Source organism: Chiloscyllium plagiosum, chromosome 40, assembly GCF_004010195.1.
Source record: "Chiloscyllium plagiosum isolate BGI_BamShark_2017 chromosome 40, ASM401019v2, whole genome shotgun sequence".
In the NCBI taxonomy this organism is placed as follows: Eukaryota; Metazoa; Chordata; class Chondrichthyes; order Orectolobiformes; family Hemiscylliidae; genus Chiloscyllium; species Chiloscyllium plagiosum.
Window position 1 is genome coordinate 24,005,763 of NC_057749.1, and position 19,221 is coordinate 24,024,983.

Here is a 19,221-nt window from a genome sequence, read left to right on the forward strand (position 1 = left end):
GCCTTACTGAAGTCCATATAGATCACATCTACTGCTCTGCCCTTATCAATCCTCTTTGTTACTTCTTCAAAAAACTCCATCAAGTTTGTGAGACATGATTTCCCACGCACAAAGCCGTGTTGACTATTCCTAATCAGTCCTTGCCTTTTCAAATACATTTACATCCTGTCCCTCAGAATTCCCTCCAACAACTTGCCCACCACCTAGGTCAGGCTCACTAGTCTATAGTTCCCTGGCTTGTCCTTACCACTCTTCTTAAACAGTGGCACCACGTTAGCCAACCACCAGTCTTCCAGCACCTCACCTGTGATTTAATTATGAGCGGCCCTGAAATGAAGATTTGCCAACCCACCCAGAATTAGAGCTTTAACTGTGTCTCGTTGGCTTCCAGTGTCTCTCCTGTGGTGAAACGTCTTATTTTATCCATTGACGGAATTTCACCAATCGATTGGTCAGATGGTACGAGACATATAGAACAATCGCCTTTGGTCGATGTGACCATCAGGGTCCAATTGATGTCTTGTTGGTCAGGACACGGTGGCACGGTGGTTAGCACTGCTGCCTCACAGTGCCAGAGACCCGGATTCAATTCCCGCCTCAGGCAACTGTCTGTGTGGAGTTTGCACTTTCTCCCCATGTCTGCGTGGGTTTGCTCCGGGAGCTCCGGTTTCCTCCCACAGTCCAAAAATGTGCAGATTAGGTGAATTGGCCATGCTAAATTGCCCATAGTGTTAGGTGAAGGGATAAACGTAGGGGAATGGGTCTGGGTCGGTTGCGCTTCGGAGGGTCGGTGTGGACTTGTTGGCCCGAAGGGCTTGTTTCCACACTGTAAGTAATCTAATCTAATCATGAGTAATCTAATCTAAACTTCCTGCTATTGACAGTCACTTTAAGATGTCAATTACCCCAAAATGTTTGCACTGTCTCATTGCAGCGGAGGTGATGCTGTTCATCAGCATTTCCTGGGTTGCTAGGCCATAATGATCTGGGTTCAGTCAGCGAGTGAGGGCCTAATGGCTCACCAGGCAATTCATTTCGGTCACTGGGAATAAGCACAGGCAAGAGCCATTCGGCCCATAAAATCTACCCAAATTCATTCCCTCAGTGCCTTTTTTCACCGCCTCCCCATGTCCTGGGTATCTTTAATGTCTAGAAATCTATCACTCACTCAGAAACATACTCAGTGAGCCGCCACAAGCCCGCTGGTTGGAAATTGTAAAGATTCACCATCCTTTGTGTGAAGAGTTCTTGTCTTCCTGTTTTATTCCAGCTGGAGAAATGTGCACAGGATCTGGGAAGCACATCCAAGGCTGTGGGCTCTTCAATGGCACAGCTCCTCACCTGTGCAGCTCAAGGCAATGAACACTATACAGGTGGGTACAGTGCAGTATAAATCACACTGTGCAGGTGGGTACAGTGCAGGATAAAGGAGGAGAAAGTGAGGGCTGCAGATGCTGGAGATCAGAACTGAAAATGTATTGCTGGAAAAGCGCAGCAGGTCAGGCAGCATCCAAGGAGCAGGAGAATCGACGTTTCGGACATGAGCCCTTCTTCAGGTGGGTACAGTGCAGTATAAAACACACTATAGAGGTGGGTACAGTGCAGGATAAAACACACTGTACAGGTGGGTACAGTGCAGTATAAAACACAGTATGCAGGTGGGTACAGTGCAGTCTAAAACACAGTGTGCAGGTGGGTACAGTGCAGTCTAAAACAGTGTGCAGGTGGGTACAGTGCAGTATAAAACACACTATACAGGCGGGTACAGTGTAGTATAAAACACACTGTACAGGTGGGTACAGTGCAGTATAAAACACACTATACAGGCGGGTACAGTGTAGTATAAAACACAGTGTGCAGATGGGTACAGTGCAGGATAAAACATAGTTTGCAGGTGGGTACAGTGCAGTATAAAACACACTATACAGGCGGGTACAGTGCAGTCTAAAACACAGTGTGCAGGTGGGTACAGTGTAGTATAAAACACACTGTACAGGTGGGTACTATGCAGTATAAAACATAGTGTGCAGGTGGGTACAGTGCAATATAAAACACACTATACAGGTGGATACAGTGCAGTATAAAACACACTATCCAGGCGGGTACAGTGCAGTATAAAATACACTGCAGGTGCTTACAGTGCAGTATAAAACACAGTGTGGGGGTGGATACAGTGCAGTATAAAACACACCATACAGGTGGGTACAGTGCAGTATAAAACACACTATACAGGTGGGTACAGTGCAGTATTAAACACTGTACAGGAGGGTACAACGCAGTAGAAAACACACTGTACAGGCGGGTACAGTGCAGGATAAAGCACAGTGTGCAGGTGGGTACAGTGCAGTATAAAACACACTATACAGGTGGGTACAGTGCAGTATAAAACACACTGTACAGGTGGGTACAGTGCAGTATAAAACACAGTATGCAGGTGAGTACAGTGCAGTCTAAAACATACTGTGCATGCGGGTACAGTGCAGTATAAAACACACTGCAGGCGGGTACAGTGCAGTATAAAACACAGTGTGCAGGTGGGTACAGTGCAGTCTAAAACACACTGTGCAGGTGGGTACAGTGCAGTCTAAAACACACTGTACAGGCGGGTACAGTGCAGGATAAAGCACAGTTTGCAGGTGGGTACAGTGCAGTATAAAACACACTAGAGGTGGGTACTGTGCAGGATAAATCACAGTGTGGAGGTGGGTACAGTGCAGTATAAAATACACTGTACAGGTGGGTACAGTGCAGGATAAAACACAGTGTGCAAGTGGTTACAGTGCAGGAAAAAGCACACTGTGCAGGTGGGTACAGTGCAGTATAAAACACTGTGCAGGTGGGTACAGTGCAGTATAAAATACACTGTACAGGTGGGTACAGTGCAGGATAAAACACAGTATGCAAGTGGGTACAGTGCAGGATAAAGCACAGTGTGCATGTGGGTACAGTGCAGTATAAAACACACTGTACAGGTGGGTACAGTGCAGTATAAAATACAGTGTGCAGATAGGTAGAATGCAGTATAAAACACACTGTGCAGGTGCGTACGGTGCAGTACAAAACACACTATACAGGTGGGTACAGTGCAGTATAAAACACACTGTACAGGCGGGTACAGTACAAGATAAAACACACTGTGGAGGTCGGTACAGTGCAGTATAAAACAGTGTGCAGGTGGGTACAGTGCAGTATAAAACACACTATACATGTGGGTACAGTGCAGTATAAAACGCACTGTACAGGCGGGTACAGTGCAGTATTAAACACAGTGTGCAGGCGGCTACAGCGCAGTAGAAAACATACTGTGCATGCGGGTACAGTGCAGTATAAAACACACTGTAGGCGGGTATGGTGCAGTATAAAACACACTGTGCAGGCAGGTACAGTGCAGTATAAAACACAGTGTGCAGGTGGGTACAGTGCAGTCTAAAACACAGTGTGCAGGTGAGTACAGTGCAGTATAAAGCACACTGTACAGGCGGGTACAGTGCAGTATAAAACACAGTGTGCAGGTCGGTACAGTGCAGTATAAAACACTGTACAGGCGGGTACAGTACAGGATAAAGCACAGTTTGCAGGTGGGTACAGTGCAGTATAAAACACACTAGAGGTGGGTACAGTGCAGGATAAAGCACAGTGTGCAAGTGGGTACAGTGCAGGATAAAGCACAGTGTGCAGGTGGGTACAGTGCAGTATAAAACACACTGTAGAGGTGGGTACAGTGCAGTATAAAATACAGTGTGCAGGTAGGTACAGTGCAGTATAAAACATACTGTACAGGTGGGTACAGTGCAGTATATAATACAGTGTGCAGGTGGGTACAGTGCAGTATAAAGCACACTGTACAGGCGGGTACAGTGCAGTATAAAACACAGTGTGGAGGTGGGTACAGTGCAGGATAAAACACAGTATGCAAGTGGGTACAGTGCAGGATAAAGCACAGTGTGCATGTGGGTACAGTGCAGTATAAAACACAGTGTGCAGGTAGGTAGAGTGCAGTATGAAACACACTGTGCAGGTGCGTACGGTGCAGTACAAACACACTATACAGGTGGGTACAGTGCAGTATAAAACACTGTACAGGTGGGTACAGTGCAGTATAAAACACTGTACAGGTGGGTACAGTGCAGTATAAAACACACTGTACAGGCGGGTACAGTACAAGATAAAACACACTGTGGAGGTGGGTACAGTGCAGTATAAAACACAGTGTGCAGGCGGCTACAGCGCAGTAGAAAACATACTGTGCATGCGGGTACAGTGCAGTATAAAACACACTGCAGGCGGGTACAGTGCAGTATAAAACACAGTGTGCAGGTTGGTACAGTGCAGTATAAAGCACAGTTTGCAGGTGGGTACAGTGCAGTATAAAACACACTAGAGGTGGGTACAGTGCAGGATAAAATACACTGTACAGGTGGGTACAGTGCAGGATAAAACACAGTGTGCAGGTGGGTACAGTGCAGGATAAAGCACAATGTGCAGGTGGGTACAGTGCAGTATAAAACACTGTAGAGGTGGGTACAGTGCAGGATAAAATACACTGTACAGGTGGGTACAGTGCAGGATAAAACACACTAGAGGTGGGTACAGTGCAGGATAAAATACACTGTACAGGTGGGTACAGTGCAGGATAAAACACAGTGTGCAGGTGGGTACAGTGCAGGATAAAGCACACTGTACAGGTGGGTACAGTGCAGTATAAAGCACACTGTACAGGCGGGTACAGTGCAGTATAAAACACAGTGTGGAGGTGGGTACAGTGCAGTATAAAATACACTGTACAGGCGGGTACAGTGCAGGATAAAACACAGTATGCAAGTGGGTACAGTGCAGGATAACGCACAGTGTGCATGTGGGTACAGTGCAGTATAAAACACAGTGTGCAGGTGGGTACAGTGCAGTATAAAACAGTGTGCAGGTGGGTACAGTGCAGTATAAAACACACTGTACAGGTGGGTACAATGCAGGATAAAACTCACTGTACAGGTGGGTACAGTGCAGGGTAAATCAGGTTGTGAAGGCTGGTCCAGTGCAGGGTAAAGCAGGTTGTGGAGATGGGTCCAGTGCATGGTAAACCAGGCTGTGGAGGTGGGTCCAGTGCAGGGTAAAGCAGGTTGTGGAGATGTGCAGGTGATGAAGCCTCTATTGCTGATCTCTGAACCTTGACTTCTGAACTGTTGTGACGAAACCCATTGAATTTTCAGCAGGATATCTTCGAAACTTTGCCAGAAGTCGAGCAGTGTAACATCGGGACAGTGGCGTGCTGACAATCCTGTTTGTCGTCAGATCATTGCTAAGTGTGCTCGAGTAGAGAATAACGCCTGATCCCATATCTCTCACGTCCATGCACAAGCTGCAGTTTCTTGGAGTCACAGTTTGTGATGTGAAGCATGTTGACTGCTGTGCTAACTGTGGTGAGATCGGTCTCCATGGTAACAATGGACTGACTCTCACTGACCTGAGGCATCTTGCCATATGATACACGATTTTTGTAAAAGCCTCCAATTTCTATTCACCACCTGCAGGAGTGAGCCCCTGGCAGTTTAAATTGTTCTCATTCTGGGGTAGGGTGCTGCATTGGCATGTTATTCACAACCATCAGGTTGTTAAGGAGCATATTTGTGTTGTTCCTACCTTAGTGGTATTATTGCTAAACTGTTAATTCAGCCAATGTCCTGGGGATCTGGGTTCGAATCCCTCCACAGCAGATGGTGGAATTTGAATTGGATAAATACATCTGGAGTTAAGCGTCTAATGACGGGATCATTGTCGGTGAAAACCCATCTGGTTCACTAATGACCTTGAGGGAAGGAAAGTGCTGTTGTTACCCAGTCTGCCCTACATGTGACTCTAGGCACACAGCAATGTGGTTGAATCTTAACTGCCCCCTGGCCCATTAAGGATGGACAATAAATGCTAGTGGCACCCATATTCCATGCATGAATGCAAGAACAGCACCTGTGTAATGGGTAATTAATGTGCAAGCTTAGCAGGTTCTTTATGAAGCGAAGGATGGAGTAGAGTAAATCAAACAGCAAGCTCTTGAGCAGAGTTGTTTAACCTTTGTTGAACAGAGAGTGGCAGTGGCTCCCTTGCAGCTTTTCACAGATTCCTTAGTGTGGAAGGAGGCCATTGGGCCCATCGAGACCACACCACCCCTCTGAAGGACCGGCCCCCCACATTTCTCGTGACTAAACCACCTTTTGGATTGTGGGAGGAAACCGGAGCACTCGGAGGAAACCCACACAGACACGGGGCGAATGTGCAAACTCCACACAGACAGTCACCCGAGGCTGGAATTGAACTCGGGTCCCTGGCGCTTTGAGGCAATGGTGTTAACCACTGAGCCACCCTTTGATTCAGGGCAGGTGTGGTACCACAGTAAACCATGAATTTCATTTTTTTTTTAAAATAATGTCCAAAGCGTCAAATCGATCATTTGAATCAACAGCTAATAAAGCTGGCCTATTTAAAAAGTAGCGGCAGAGCTAATTAATGGAACATGTTTTTGCTTTTCTGATTTAAGGAGCTGAGCTAGGGAGAGTGAAAGATTACACCCTAAGTCCTGATCAGAAGGGAAACGGGTGGGGACGGAGGCCAGGCTAACGAGCTGTGTTTAATTAATGCTGACCTTGTGCTTGCCTCTGGTGGTGAACCTCTCTGAGCTAGTTCTGGCAGAGTTCCCATGAAAGTTGGCGGAGGGGTTGGAAATGAGAGAGCTTTCCATTTGGGTCCTGGGGTGCAGATTGGGAGGGGAAGGAGATGTGTGAATAACATGGGTGTGTCTGTCTCAGTCTCTCTCACTCACTCAACCCCCCTACCTCCCCCAGTTGCCAGGAAGGGAGTTCCGGGATTATATTGACCCAGTGACAGTGAAGGACAGTAAGAGTATTGTTCTAAATTAGAATGGTGTTTGGCTTGGAAGGTGGTGTTCCCATCCATCAGCTGCCCTTGTCCTTCCGGTTCATTGAGGTCAGAGGGCTGGAAGGTTCTAGATTTGTTCTGGATTCACCCATTGGTTTCTCCACATCCATCCCACTGAATCCTTCCATTATTTCACCTAAATTGCCCCTCGGCTTCGAAATGGGATATGAGTTGTGTTTATGCTAATTCCTCCTCATGATTTCCCCTTCTTAGCTCATCTAGCTTCCCTTTCAATGCATTCAACTCTGCCAGTCCCTGTGGCTGAGAATTCCCTATTTGTTACCCATCTGTTCATCCTCTCCTCATAGTTTCGAATCCCAGTCCATAGGCCTGAGCACCTCGCCTAGGCAGACATGGCTATGCAGCACTGAGGGAATGCTGACTTATCTGCAGTGCTGCCTTGATGATAAGTTATAGAGATATACGGCACAGAAACAAACCCTTCATTCCAATTCATCCATGCTGACCAGATATCCTAAATGAATCTCGTCCCGTTTCCAGCATTTGACCCATATCCCTTTTAAGGGGCAGAGTCTGTCCTGAATTAGTGATGGATATTTTCCCTCCTGGGAGAGTCTAGCACCAAAGGACATAGTCTCAGATAAAAGGGAACCAATGTAAGACTGAGGTGAGAAGGAATTCCTTCACTATTTGACAAGGAGCTGGTGAATTATTCTCACTGTCCTCGTCCGTGTCTCTCAAGCAGCTGTTCAAACAGGAGACTTAATCATTAGCATGTTCATATCGTTTATTATTATTGATTGTGGGACCTTACACTGGCAAGATTTGCTGCTCCCTTTCCTATATTACAAAACAATATTTTAAAAATACAGACAGAGTCTCTCTCAGGGAGCAAGGTCTTTCCGAGTCTGAGTCCAGTCATTTTTTTTTTCCTGAGTTCATTATTTTTGTAGCTTGATTTATGGCTTCCTGTTCTAATTCATTTTTAGCAGGACTTCTCAAAAATCAGAAAGCAAAACATGACAAGCTAATCGACAATAAAACAGGATTAATGTCTCAATTGTATAAACAGAAACAGAAAGTGTTTACCGTGGGAAATAACAAATGATAAATCTAGCTCAGGCTGCGAGGGGGGTTCACACATACAGTAGTTGCTGTGATCTATGCCTCTGATGGGTTATTTTAAATTCCCTGTACCACCTCAAGTAAAGTTTATGATCCATTGATGGAATCGTAGAATCCTTACAGTGCAGAAAGAAGCCATTTGGCCAATCGGGTCTGCACCGACCCTCCGAAGAGCATCCCACCCTGACCCAACCCCTGTCACCCCACATGGCTAACCCACCTAGCCTGTACATCCCCAGTCCCTACAGGATAGTTTAGCACAATGCACTTAATCTGTACATGGTTGGACTCAGAGTACCCAGAGGAAACCCACACAGAAACAGGGAGAATGTGCAAACTCCACACAGTCACCCAAGTGTCACATTGAAACATATAGGATTTTTAAAGGGCTTGACAGGGCAAATGCTGACAGTGTGTTTCCCTCCTGGGAGAGTCTCGGGCCAGAGGGCGTAGTCTCAGAGTAAAGGGGCACCAACTTAGAACTGAGATGTGGAGGAATTTCTTCTCTTGAAAGGGTGTGCATGTTTGGAACCCTTGGCGGCAAAGAGCCGTGGGGGCAGAGTCCTTGTCTATCTTCGAGGCTGAGATACCTAGACTTTTGATCATGGAATCAAGGGTTATGGGGAAAAGGTAAGAAAGCAGCCGTGAGAGCCAACAGATCAGCCATGATAATATTAAATGTTGAAGCCCGGGTCCCTGGCTCTGTGAGGCAACAGTACTAAACACTGAGCCACTGTGTCACCCTGTCACTAACTAATTTTGCCAGTTAGTGAGGGATGATATGGGAGGCAGAGTCAAAGAGTGTGGTGCTGGAAAAGCACAACCGGTCAGGTAGCATTCGAGGAGCAGGAGAGTCGATGTTTCGGCATAAGCCTTTATCAGGAAAGCCCGTCGTCGACTCCCTTGCTCCTCGGATGCTGCCTGACTGACTGTGCTTTTCCAGCACCAAACTCTTTGATTCTAATCTCCAGCATCTGCATTCCTCACTTTCTCCTGATATGGGAGCCAACTTGAACCACTCCTGACTTTCAATAAGGGTCCGTTTATATGTTGAAACTTCAGCTTGGGTCCTCTGACCCATACCGTTACATTGGCTGAATGGCTGGTTTGCAATGCAGAGCAATGCCAACAGTGTGGGTTCAATTCTCACACATTTAAGTGACAGGGAGAGGCTGTACAGGCTGGGGCTGTTTTCCCTGGAGCGTCGGAGGCTGAGGGGAGACCTTATAGAGGTTTCCAAAATTATGAGGGGCATGGATAGGGTAAAGAGACAAAGTCTTTTCCCTGGAGTCGGGGAGTCCAGAACTAGAGGGCACAGGTTTAGCGTGAGAGGGGAAAGCTATAAAAGAGATCTAAGGGGCAACCTTTTCATGCAGAGGGTAGTACGTTTATGGAATAAGCTGCCAGAGGAAGTGGTGGAGGCTGGTACAATTGCAACATTTAAGAGGCATTTGGATAGGTATATGAATAGGAAGGGTTTGGAGGGATATGGGCCGGGTGCTGGCAGGTGGGACTAGATTGGGTTGGGATACCTGGTCGGCATGGACGGGTTGGACTGAAGGGTCTGTTTCCGTGCTGTACATCTCTGTGACTCTATGACCTGCTGATTTGCAGATGCCGGTGTTGGACTGAGGTGTACTAAGTTAAAAATCAGAGTCTAGATTAGAGTGGTGCTGGAAAAGCACAGCAGGTCAGGCAGCATCCGAGGAGCAGGAAAATCAACGTTTCGGGCAAAAGCCCTTCATCAGGAATGGGTGTTGAAATGCTGTTTGTTGAGAGTATGAATTCTTCTTCGAATATAGTACAGAAGGGGTCCTTTGCAGTTCTGAGAGAGTGTGGCCATCAGTTAAGGCAGGGCTGACTGTAGAGAGGTTGGGTACCGGCGCATTGCTGCGAGTGTGGAGTGGAGGATCCTGAAGGAGAACCGTTGCTGCTGGTTTTGAATCTGTAGTCTGTACTGGTTGTCCTGTTCAGCTCCAAACTGTGCTGGTTTAAAAGTAGTTCAGAGTCCATGTGGGATCATGTGGCTGTGGAGGCAAGCACTGAGGAAGCGGATGTGACTGTGGTAGCGAGTCTGTTTCAGGACCTGGTTGAAGAGCTTCAGGGCAGAGGAGGTGACCTGGGGGTTGCAGTGTGAGAGAGAGAGAGAGAGCCTCACCTGAGATCCTTGTGGAGAGAGGAGGAGAACTTCTTCAAGGTAGGCATCCTTGCAAGAGGATTCATAGTAAGGTTAAAATCAACTAGGCAAAAGTGAGGACTGCAGATGCTGGAAACCAGAGTCTAGATTCGACTGGTGCTGGAAAAGCACAACTGGTCAGGCAGCATCCGAAGAGTAGGAAAATTGACGTTTTGGGCAAACGCCTGATGTAGGAGCGGCGCTCCGAAAGCTAGTGCTTCCAATTAAACCTGTTGGACTATAACCTGGTGTTGTGTGATTTTTAACTTTGCCCACCCGCTGAGGTCACCATGGAGAATTCTCCTTCTCAGCCTCTCCCACTTGACCATAAGAAGCAGGAACAGGTTTGAATACACGTACAAACAGATTCAAGAACAGCTTCTTCCCTGCTGTTATCAAACTTTTGAATGGACCTCTCTAATGTTACTGATGATATTGCTCGCTCTCTCTCTTTGCACCTTCTCTGTGGCTGTAACACTCTGTTCTGCTACCCTGATACATTTTGTACGGTACAATCTGCCTGTATAGTACGCAAAACAACACTTTTCACTGTATCTCAGTGCATGAGACAGCAACATATCAAACTCAATGTGTTTACCTTTTGCTCATAAGACAATCTCTCCATACTAAGGATCATCCTAATGAACTTTCTCTGAACTGCCTCCAATAAAATGATTTATTTCCTTAAATAAGGGGATCACAACTGTGTGGTGACCTTCAGGTTAAATGACCATCAGTCGCCTCACTCTCTCTCTCTCTCTCTCTCAGTCTCTCTCTCTCTCTCCCTCTCTCTTTCTCTCTTTCTGTAATGAGAGAGCAGCCCTATAGTCCAGTGAGACAATGGTGACTTTACCATTTATAATTAGATTTAGATTAGATATAAATTTAATTTTATTGTCATGTGTACTCGAGTTCAGGAATACAATGAAAAGTGTACAAAATCGCCATTCTCTGGCATCATTTTAGTCGACAAAAGACAGGAATTGAAACTGAGGGAGAAATAAAAGAAACAGCCAAAAGAAATGGAAACCTGTAGGTCACTCCCCCACCTCTGCATAAGTCCTCACTTGATATACAATTAACATCTCACTACACATCATTTTTACCCACAAACCCCTTGTAGTTTTTAACTCTTTGTGAACATGCTTATCCGGGGTGTGTCCAAGGTGGCTTGACAATTTGGGAATCAGATGTTGTGGTTCTGTTCGCTGAGCTGGGAATTTGTGTTGCAGACGTTTCGTCCCCTGCCCAGTGACATCTGCAGTGTGTTGGAGCCTCCTGTGAAGCACTTCTGTGATGTTTCCTCTGGCATTTATAGTGGTTTGTCTCTGCCGCTTCCGGTTGTCTGTTCCAGCTGTCGCTGCAGTGGTTGGTATATTGGGTCCAGATCGATATGTTTGTTGATAGAACCTGTGGATGAGTGTCATCCCTCTAGGAATTCCCTGGCTGTTCTTTGTTTGGCTTGTCCTATAATAGTAATGTTGTCCCAAGCAACATGAGTTCGACTGGGACAACACTACTATTATAGGACAAGCCAAACAGAAAACAGCCAGGGAATTCCTAGAGGCATGGCAGTCATCCACGGATTCTATCAACAAACACATTGACCTGGACCCAATATACCAACCACTGCAGCGGACAGCTGGAACAGACAACCGGAAGCGGCAGAGACAAACCACTATAAATGCCGGAGGAAACATCACAGAAGCGCTTCACAGGAGGCTCCCAAGCACTGAGGATGTCACCTAGACAGGGGATGAAACGTCTGCAACACAAATTCCCAGCTCGACGAACAGAACCACAACAATGAGCACCCGAGCTACAAATCTTCTCACAAACTTTGGGAATCAGATGTTAGATAAGAATCTGTTCAATATATTAACACAGATGATGCTGTGCAGTGTATCTGCTACTGAATCACAGGAAAATTCCATTAGTTATGGTCCTGGCAGATGCTACAGCTGCATAAGTCAGATCTCAGATTGAAATCTGGCTTGATTCATCATATTTTGGTTTTTTTTGTAAATGTAATGTTGTGATCTTCCATTGAAACCTGGGCATGCTAGCTGTAAATTTAGTTTTAACAATAAAACAGAAGTTTATTATATAATAAAAAAGAAAAATAAAGTAAAACAAACCAGCTAGCTACATAAAATACAGGTTTAAAGTTTGCAAACACCCAGCAAAACAAAATGCAATTTATTACCTAATGCCATCACTTTATAGTTTTCCTCCCTGTTGTATCTGTACGATGGCTGAATTGCTTCTTTTCATTTCTTGTCCTGTGAAGTGTGAAGCCTTTTCTCTTTGACTCACACGACTGAGATCTTAGAGTTTCTCTACTTTTGAATAACCAATGCAGATCTCTAACCAAACACTCCTGGTGTGGAAGGTTTTCACAAAATGAAACCCTTTCACTGAGGTAACGTATTTCCTTAACTAAACAAACTTCTTTTTTCTAGGAGAAACTATTCTTGCATTTAAATTTAGTTGGAACTCTTTCTAACTAAATTCAAAAGTTTCTGACTAAATTATCAAAAATCCTTACTTAACCCAACCTTTGCTATGCTAATGGCTTATTGTTTCTTCTCCTCCTGTCCTAAGCCCCACAGTATAAAAAAACTTCCATTAACACTCAGGGGGCATTCAGTCCCCTGCTTTTTTGACATATACTGGTTTAAAATCGCTGTTCTGAAAAGGTTAATCATTGAAGTTAAACATGAAATCCTTTCAACTAAGTTGATTAAATCCATATGCCACTAGTTTAAAATCCAAACTTGAAAAGAGGTACTCACACGTTTTTTATCCCAGTGTGAGCTTGTAAAAGTAGTCTCAGAAATGAAGTGACTCACATTGAACCAATGAGATGTACCTCGAGCCAGGCACTGGTTTCAGCCTTAACTCTTAGTCTCCTAAATGGCGTAGCTGCAAGACTGGGCCTACAGCTGGTGAGACGGAAACCCACAAGTTCGGAAAATATTCTCAGGAAGGGTCCCTGGGCTTGAAACATTGATTCTATTTTCTTTCCACAGATGCTGCCCCTCCTGCTGAGCTTCTCCAGCAATTTCTATTTTGGTTTTGGGCAAAATCTACTTGACTGGTTGTATCTTGATTCGTACATCTGTGGCAGATGCATCTGTCCATGATGGTGTTGGTTAGAGTGACCACTGCACTGTCCTCGTGGGAGTGAAGTCCTGTCTTTACATCAAGAATACCATCCATCACGTACAGCATTGTACTAAGTGGGATAGACTCAAGAAAGATCTGGCAGCTCAGAGCTGGGCATGCATGAGGTTTATTGGGCTATCAACAGCAGCAAAACAGTATTCGTGGCTCGGTATATCTTTCACTCGAGGGTAGCCATCAAGTCAAAGAAACAGCCCTGTTTCAATAAGGATTATGGCTGCACAAGGCACACCTAACAATGCGGTACCAACTGGTGAAGCTACATGGGCTTGTATGTTTTTTAATTTATCTGTGGAGTGTGGGTGTCACTGCCTGGGCACTGCATTTATTGCCCATCCCTAGTTGCCCCTTGAGAAGGTGGGGGTGAGCTGCCTTCTTGAACCGCTACAGCCTACCTCCTGTGGGTTGACCCACAATGCCATTGGGGAGAGAATTCCAGGATTTTGCCCCAGTGACATGGCGATATATTTCCAAGGTGAATAGCTTTGAGGGGAATGTGCAGGGGGTGGTGTTCCCATGACTCTGCTGCCCTTGTCCTTCTGGATGGAAGTGGTCGTGAGTTTGGAAGGTGCTGTCTGAGGATCTCTGGTGAATTTTTGCAGTGCACCTTGTAGATGGTACACACTGCTGATACTGAGCATCGGTGGTGGAGGGAGGGCATGCTTGGGAATGTGAGAAGCAAGAAGAAGTTAGCGAAAGATAGCACTAAGTGAATCCACAACCAATGAACTTGATCAAAGCTCTACAGCCTGGTTATCCAGTTGTGAGTGACGCTTGAGTGGGAAAGGAGGCTGGACAGTTATCTCCCTCAGTGGGGGAGCTTCGCACATCATTGTAAAAATCTCAGTGAGTTCCTCTCTCACTGTACTCCCCAAGTCCTCTCCTCTGTCCTGAAGCTCTTCAGCCACATCATCATTCCTGATGAAGGGCTCCAGCCTGAAATGTCGTATTTCCTGCTCCTCGGATGCTGCCTGACCTGCTGCGCTTTTCCAGCAACACACTCTCAACTCTGATCTCCAGCATCTGTAAACCTCACTTTCTCCTGGTTGATTTTAACCTTACTGCGAAGCCTCTTCCAAGGATGCCTACCTTGAAGAAGTTCTCCTCCTCTCTCTACAAAGATCTCAGTGAGTCCCTCTCTCACTGAACTCCCCAAGTCCTCTCCTCTGCCCTGAAGCTCTTCAGCCACGTCCCTCATTCCTGATGAAGAACTCGGGCCCAAAATGTCGATTCTCCTGCTCCTCGGATGCTGCCTGACCTGCTGTGCTTTTCCAGCAACACACTCTCAATCATTGTAAAGGTCAAGGCTGAAGTATTTGCAACCATCTTCATGTCAGCCAGAAGTGACAAATGGATAATCCATTGCCGCCTCCTCCTGGGTTCCCCGACTACATGAATGCTAGTCTTCGGTAACTTGTATTCACTCCTCGTCGCGGAGGGAATGGTGAGAGGCATTGGATACTGCAAAAGTGATGGGCGCTGACAACATTCTGGTAATTATACCGAAGACTTGTGCTCCAGAACTAGTCAGACCCCCTAGCCAAGTAATAGCACTGCCATTTAACTAGCAATGTGGAAAATTAACTCAGTGCATCTTGTCCACAAAAAAGCAGGGCAAATCTAATCTGACCAATTCTCACTAAATCCGTCTTGTAAATGATGGAGTAATGAAAGGGGTGAAAGGTGTCATTGACGGTACCAATGACTCAGCGACCACCTTCCCACTGCTGCTTAGTTTGGGTCTCTCCAAGGCCGAGAGCGTGGGCGCTGGAAAAGCACAGCCGGTCAGGCAGCATCCGAGGAGCAGGAGAATCGACGTTTTGGGCATAAGCCCTTCATCAGGAATCTGATTTCCTCGGTGGTACGGGGAGGGTGGGGGTGCAGTGAAAGGGAGACTCACTGAGATGAGCCAGTATGGTGATGAAACATCTGAAAATGAACCTTCCAGCTCAGCGAGCAAGCCTACATCCAGAACTCACTGAGATCCTTGTAGAGAGAGGAGGAAAACTTCAAGGTAGGCATCCTTGGAAGAGGCTTCGCAATAGGGTTGAAATCAACTAGGAGACAGTGGGGTCTGCAGATACTGGAGATCAGAGTCGAGACCGTGGTGCCTGGAAAAGCGCAGCAGGTCAGGCAGCATCCGAGGAGCAGGAGAATTGGGCAGAAGCCCTCCATCACCCAGCTCCTGACTTTATCAGTCCAAACGCAAGCAAACAAGCTGAACTTGAGAAGGCAGGTGACCTTGGATGTTGAGGTAGCATTTAACCAAGTGTGCCATTGAGGAGCCCCTTGAGTGATTGAGAAGTAGGTGGAAGGCTACCCACTGACTGCGCCAACACCTAACACAGAGGGAAGTATCTGTGGTTATTGGAGGTGAATCCTCTCAGTACATTGCTGATGGAGCAGGATTGCGGTAAATTCAGAAGTGCAGGTATTCACACAGCGCTCAGTTCCATTCCTGACCCTTCCAATTCTGTAGACCAGGATGGCAGTTTCCCCCTCTAAACGGCATTAGTAAACTAGCTGGATATTGATAAAAATCAAGAAGAGTTTCATGGTCATTATTAGACTCTTAATTGCAGATTTTTATTCAATTTAAATTCCATCATCTGGGAATTCGAGCCTCCGATTCTCTCGATTAACAGTTTAGTGATGATACCGCTGGGCTGATACAGTGAGGCAGGAGACCACTTGGTATTCGATATTCTTGTTTCTCTCCCTTGTGCCAAAGCAGTTCAGACAGTTTGTTCTCTTGCCCTCAGGTATCGCCGCACGGGAAACAGCGCAAGCTCTCAAGACTCTGGCATCAGCTGCCCGCGGGGTGGCGGCTTCGACGGACAACTCTCCAGCTCAGAACTCCATGTTGGACACTGCTCGGGATGTGATGGATGGGTCTGCCCTGCTGATCCAGGAAGCCAAGCACGCGTTGGCTTCACCCGGAGACACTGAGAGCCAGCAACGGCTGGCACAGGTTAGTCAGATCAAGCGTCCTGCTCCGATTGTGCAGGGACCCCTGTGTGTGTCACAGTAAGGCCCGGCTCTGACCCAAAGCCACAATGTTGGGAGTGGCTCAGTGGGCTGCGCTCTCCCCTCCTCGGGTCTCAAGGTCGTGTGTTCATGTCCCACTCCAGAGGCTTGACCAAGCTGACCTTCCCAGTTCCAGACTGAGGGAGCTGAAGTGCTGTCTTTTGGATGAGCTATCACGCTGATGCCCCACCTAACGCCACAGTAGCTCAATGGTTAGCACTGCTGTCTCACAGCACCAGGGAGCCGGATTCGATTCTACCATCGGGCGATTGTCTGTGTGGAGTTTGCACATTCTCCTCGTGTCTGCATGGGTTTGCTCCGGTTTCCTCCAACAATCCAAAGATGTGCAGGTCAGGGTGGATTGGCCATGCTAAATTGCTCCATAGTATTCAGGGATGTGTAGGTTAGGTGCATTAATCACAGGGGAATGGGTGTGGGTGGGATATTCTTCGGAGGGTCAGCGTGGCTTTGTTAGGCCGAATGGCTTGCTTCTATATTCTAAGGATTCTATTAACCTGAACGGTTCGGGTGGAAGGGCAATGAAAAGGAGAGCCCAGTGGGAGGTGAACGTGGATTCCACTGGCTTCCCACTGAATGAATTGGATTTAAAATGCCCCTTTTTAAATCTGAGATGATTGATCTTAAATCCCAGCTTTCTTTATCCCAGGATAACTGGATCCCTCTCAGGACAATACATGATAGCACCAGCTCTGTCACATGTCAGTCAGAGTGAGATAAATAAATGTTGTAAGGATCTCCTTCAACAGGAATATAAAAGCAAAGTAGAGTGGACACTCGAAATCTGAAAGAGAAGCAGACAGTGCTGGATATACTGAACTGGACTCACCACATAAATACAGTGACTACAAGAGCAACTTAGAGGCTAGGAATCCTGCAGTGAGTAACTCACCTCTTGACTCCCCCAAAGCCTGTCCACTGTCCCCAAGGGCCCTTCTTCCTGAAGAAGGGCTCATGCCCGAAACGTCGATTCTCCTGCTTCTTGGATGCTGCCTGACCTGCTGCGATTTTCCAGCAACACATTATCAGCTGTGATCTACAGCATCTGCAGTCCTCACTTTCTCCACTATCCCCAAGGCACAAGTTAGGAGTGTGATTGAATACTCCCTGGATGGGTGCAGCTCCAACAACACTCAAGAAGCTTGACATCATCCAGGCCAAAGCAGCCCGCTTGATTGGCACCACATTGACAAACATTCACCCCCTCCTCCAGCAACGCACAGATTCAGCAGTGTGTACCATCTATGAGGTGCACTGCAGAACCTTCCAAACAGCACCTTCCAAACCCAGAACCGCTTCCATCCAGAAGGTCATGGGCTGCAGATACATTGGAATATCAAGATCCCCTCCAAGCCACTCACCATCCTGACTTGGAAATATATCGCCGTTCCTTCACTGTCGCTGGGTCAAAATCCTGGAATTCCCTCCCTAAGGGCATTGCAGGTCAATTCAAAGTAGGTGGACTGCAGTGGTTCAAGAAGGCAGCTCACACCCACCTTCTCAAGGGAAAACTAGGGACGGGCAATAAATACTGGCCAAGCCAGCGACATCCACATTCCACAAATGAATTTTAAAAAACTCAGCAGTCCAGCAGCATCTGTGGAGAGAGAGCGACACCAGAGTTTGTGTCTTACGGTGAGTGACTTTACATCAGACCCATGTACGTGAGGACTTTACACAAGAATTTAAATCAGGAGTAGGCCATTCAGCCCCTCAAGCTCTGTAATCCACTAAGATCACGACTGGTCTGTTTGAGTTCAGAATTCCACATTCTCATCTATCCCCAATAATCTTCAATTCCTCCCCAGCCTTCCAGAAATCTACAGCTTTAAAAATACTTAATATCCTCCGACCTCCGCCATCATCTGAGGCAGAGAGTCCCGAAGTCGCTCAATCCTCTGAAAGAAAGCAAATTCTCATCATCTCTGTCTTAATAGGATTGTCCTTAATTTTAAGAGAGTGCCCCCCAGTCCTCAGTTGTGGACCATTGTCAGTAACCTCATGTCCATCTCCCACCTGTCAAGGCTGTTCAGGGTTTCCTATACCTGTGCCTTGGGAAAGGGTCTGAGTGGATTTACATTCATTTTCTTACTCCAGACACATTTACTATCCTTTAAAATAAAACTGATCTGTTCATTCTCCATAACGGGAGTGAGTGGACACTGTGTCTTACTGATCCCACTACAGTACAGGACAATGTTAGCACAACAAGCTGCAAGGCACAGCTTGACTCAGGTCAGTAACGAAAAACATGCCTCTCTAACCCCATTTCTGTGATTCATTCTGATTTATTCAGACCCTTATTATTATTGATATCAAAGAAAGAACCTCAAAATCTATCTACTGTATTCAAAATAATTCTGAATATTTCCCTAAACTCACTGATCTCCAATTGAAAAATGTGGTTAAACATCCCTACAATCCTTTGAGATTAGATTAGATTCCCTACGGTGAGGAAACAGGCCCTTCAGCGCTGAAAAATGTGTTGCTGGAAAAGCGCAGCAGGTCAGGCAGCATCCAAGGAGCAGGAGAATCGACAATTCGGGCATAAGTCCTTCCTCAGGAATGAGGAGGGTGTGCCAAGCAGGCTAAGATAAGAGGTAGGGAGAAGGGACTTGGGGGAGGGGTGTTGGGAATACGATAGGTGGAAGGAGGTTAAGGTGAGGGTGATAGGCCGGAGAGGGGGTGGGGGCGGAGAAATCAGGAAGAAGATTGCAGGTCAAGAAGGCGGTGCTGAGTCCGAGGGTTGGGACTGAGATAAGGTGGGGGGAGGGGAAATGAGGAAGCTGGAGAAATCTGCA

The 19,221-nt window shown here is 46.6% G+C and overlaps 1 protein-coding gene across 1 annotated transcript in view; it reads left to right on the top strand.

The window, feature by feature from the left end:
• tln2b (talin 2b) overlaps nt 1–19,221 on the top strand; it is a 297,300-nt gene that overhangs the window by 211,521 nt on the left and 66,558 nt on the right. The window contains exons 27-28 of the mRNA XM_043680129.1: nt 1,271–1,373; nt 16,138–16,346. Coding sequence (XP_043536064.1) covers nt 1,271–1,373; nt 16,138–16,346 — 312 coding nt within the window. The remainder of the gene's footprint in view (nt 1–1,270; nt 1,374–16,137; nt 16,347–19,221) is intronic.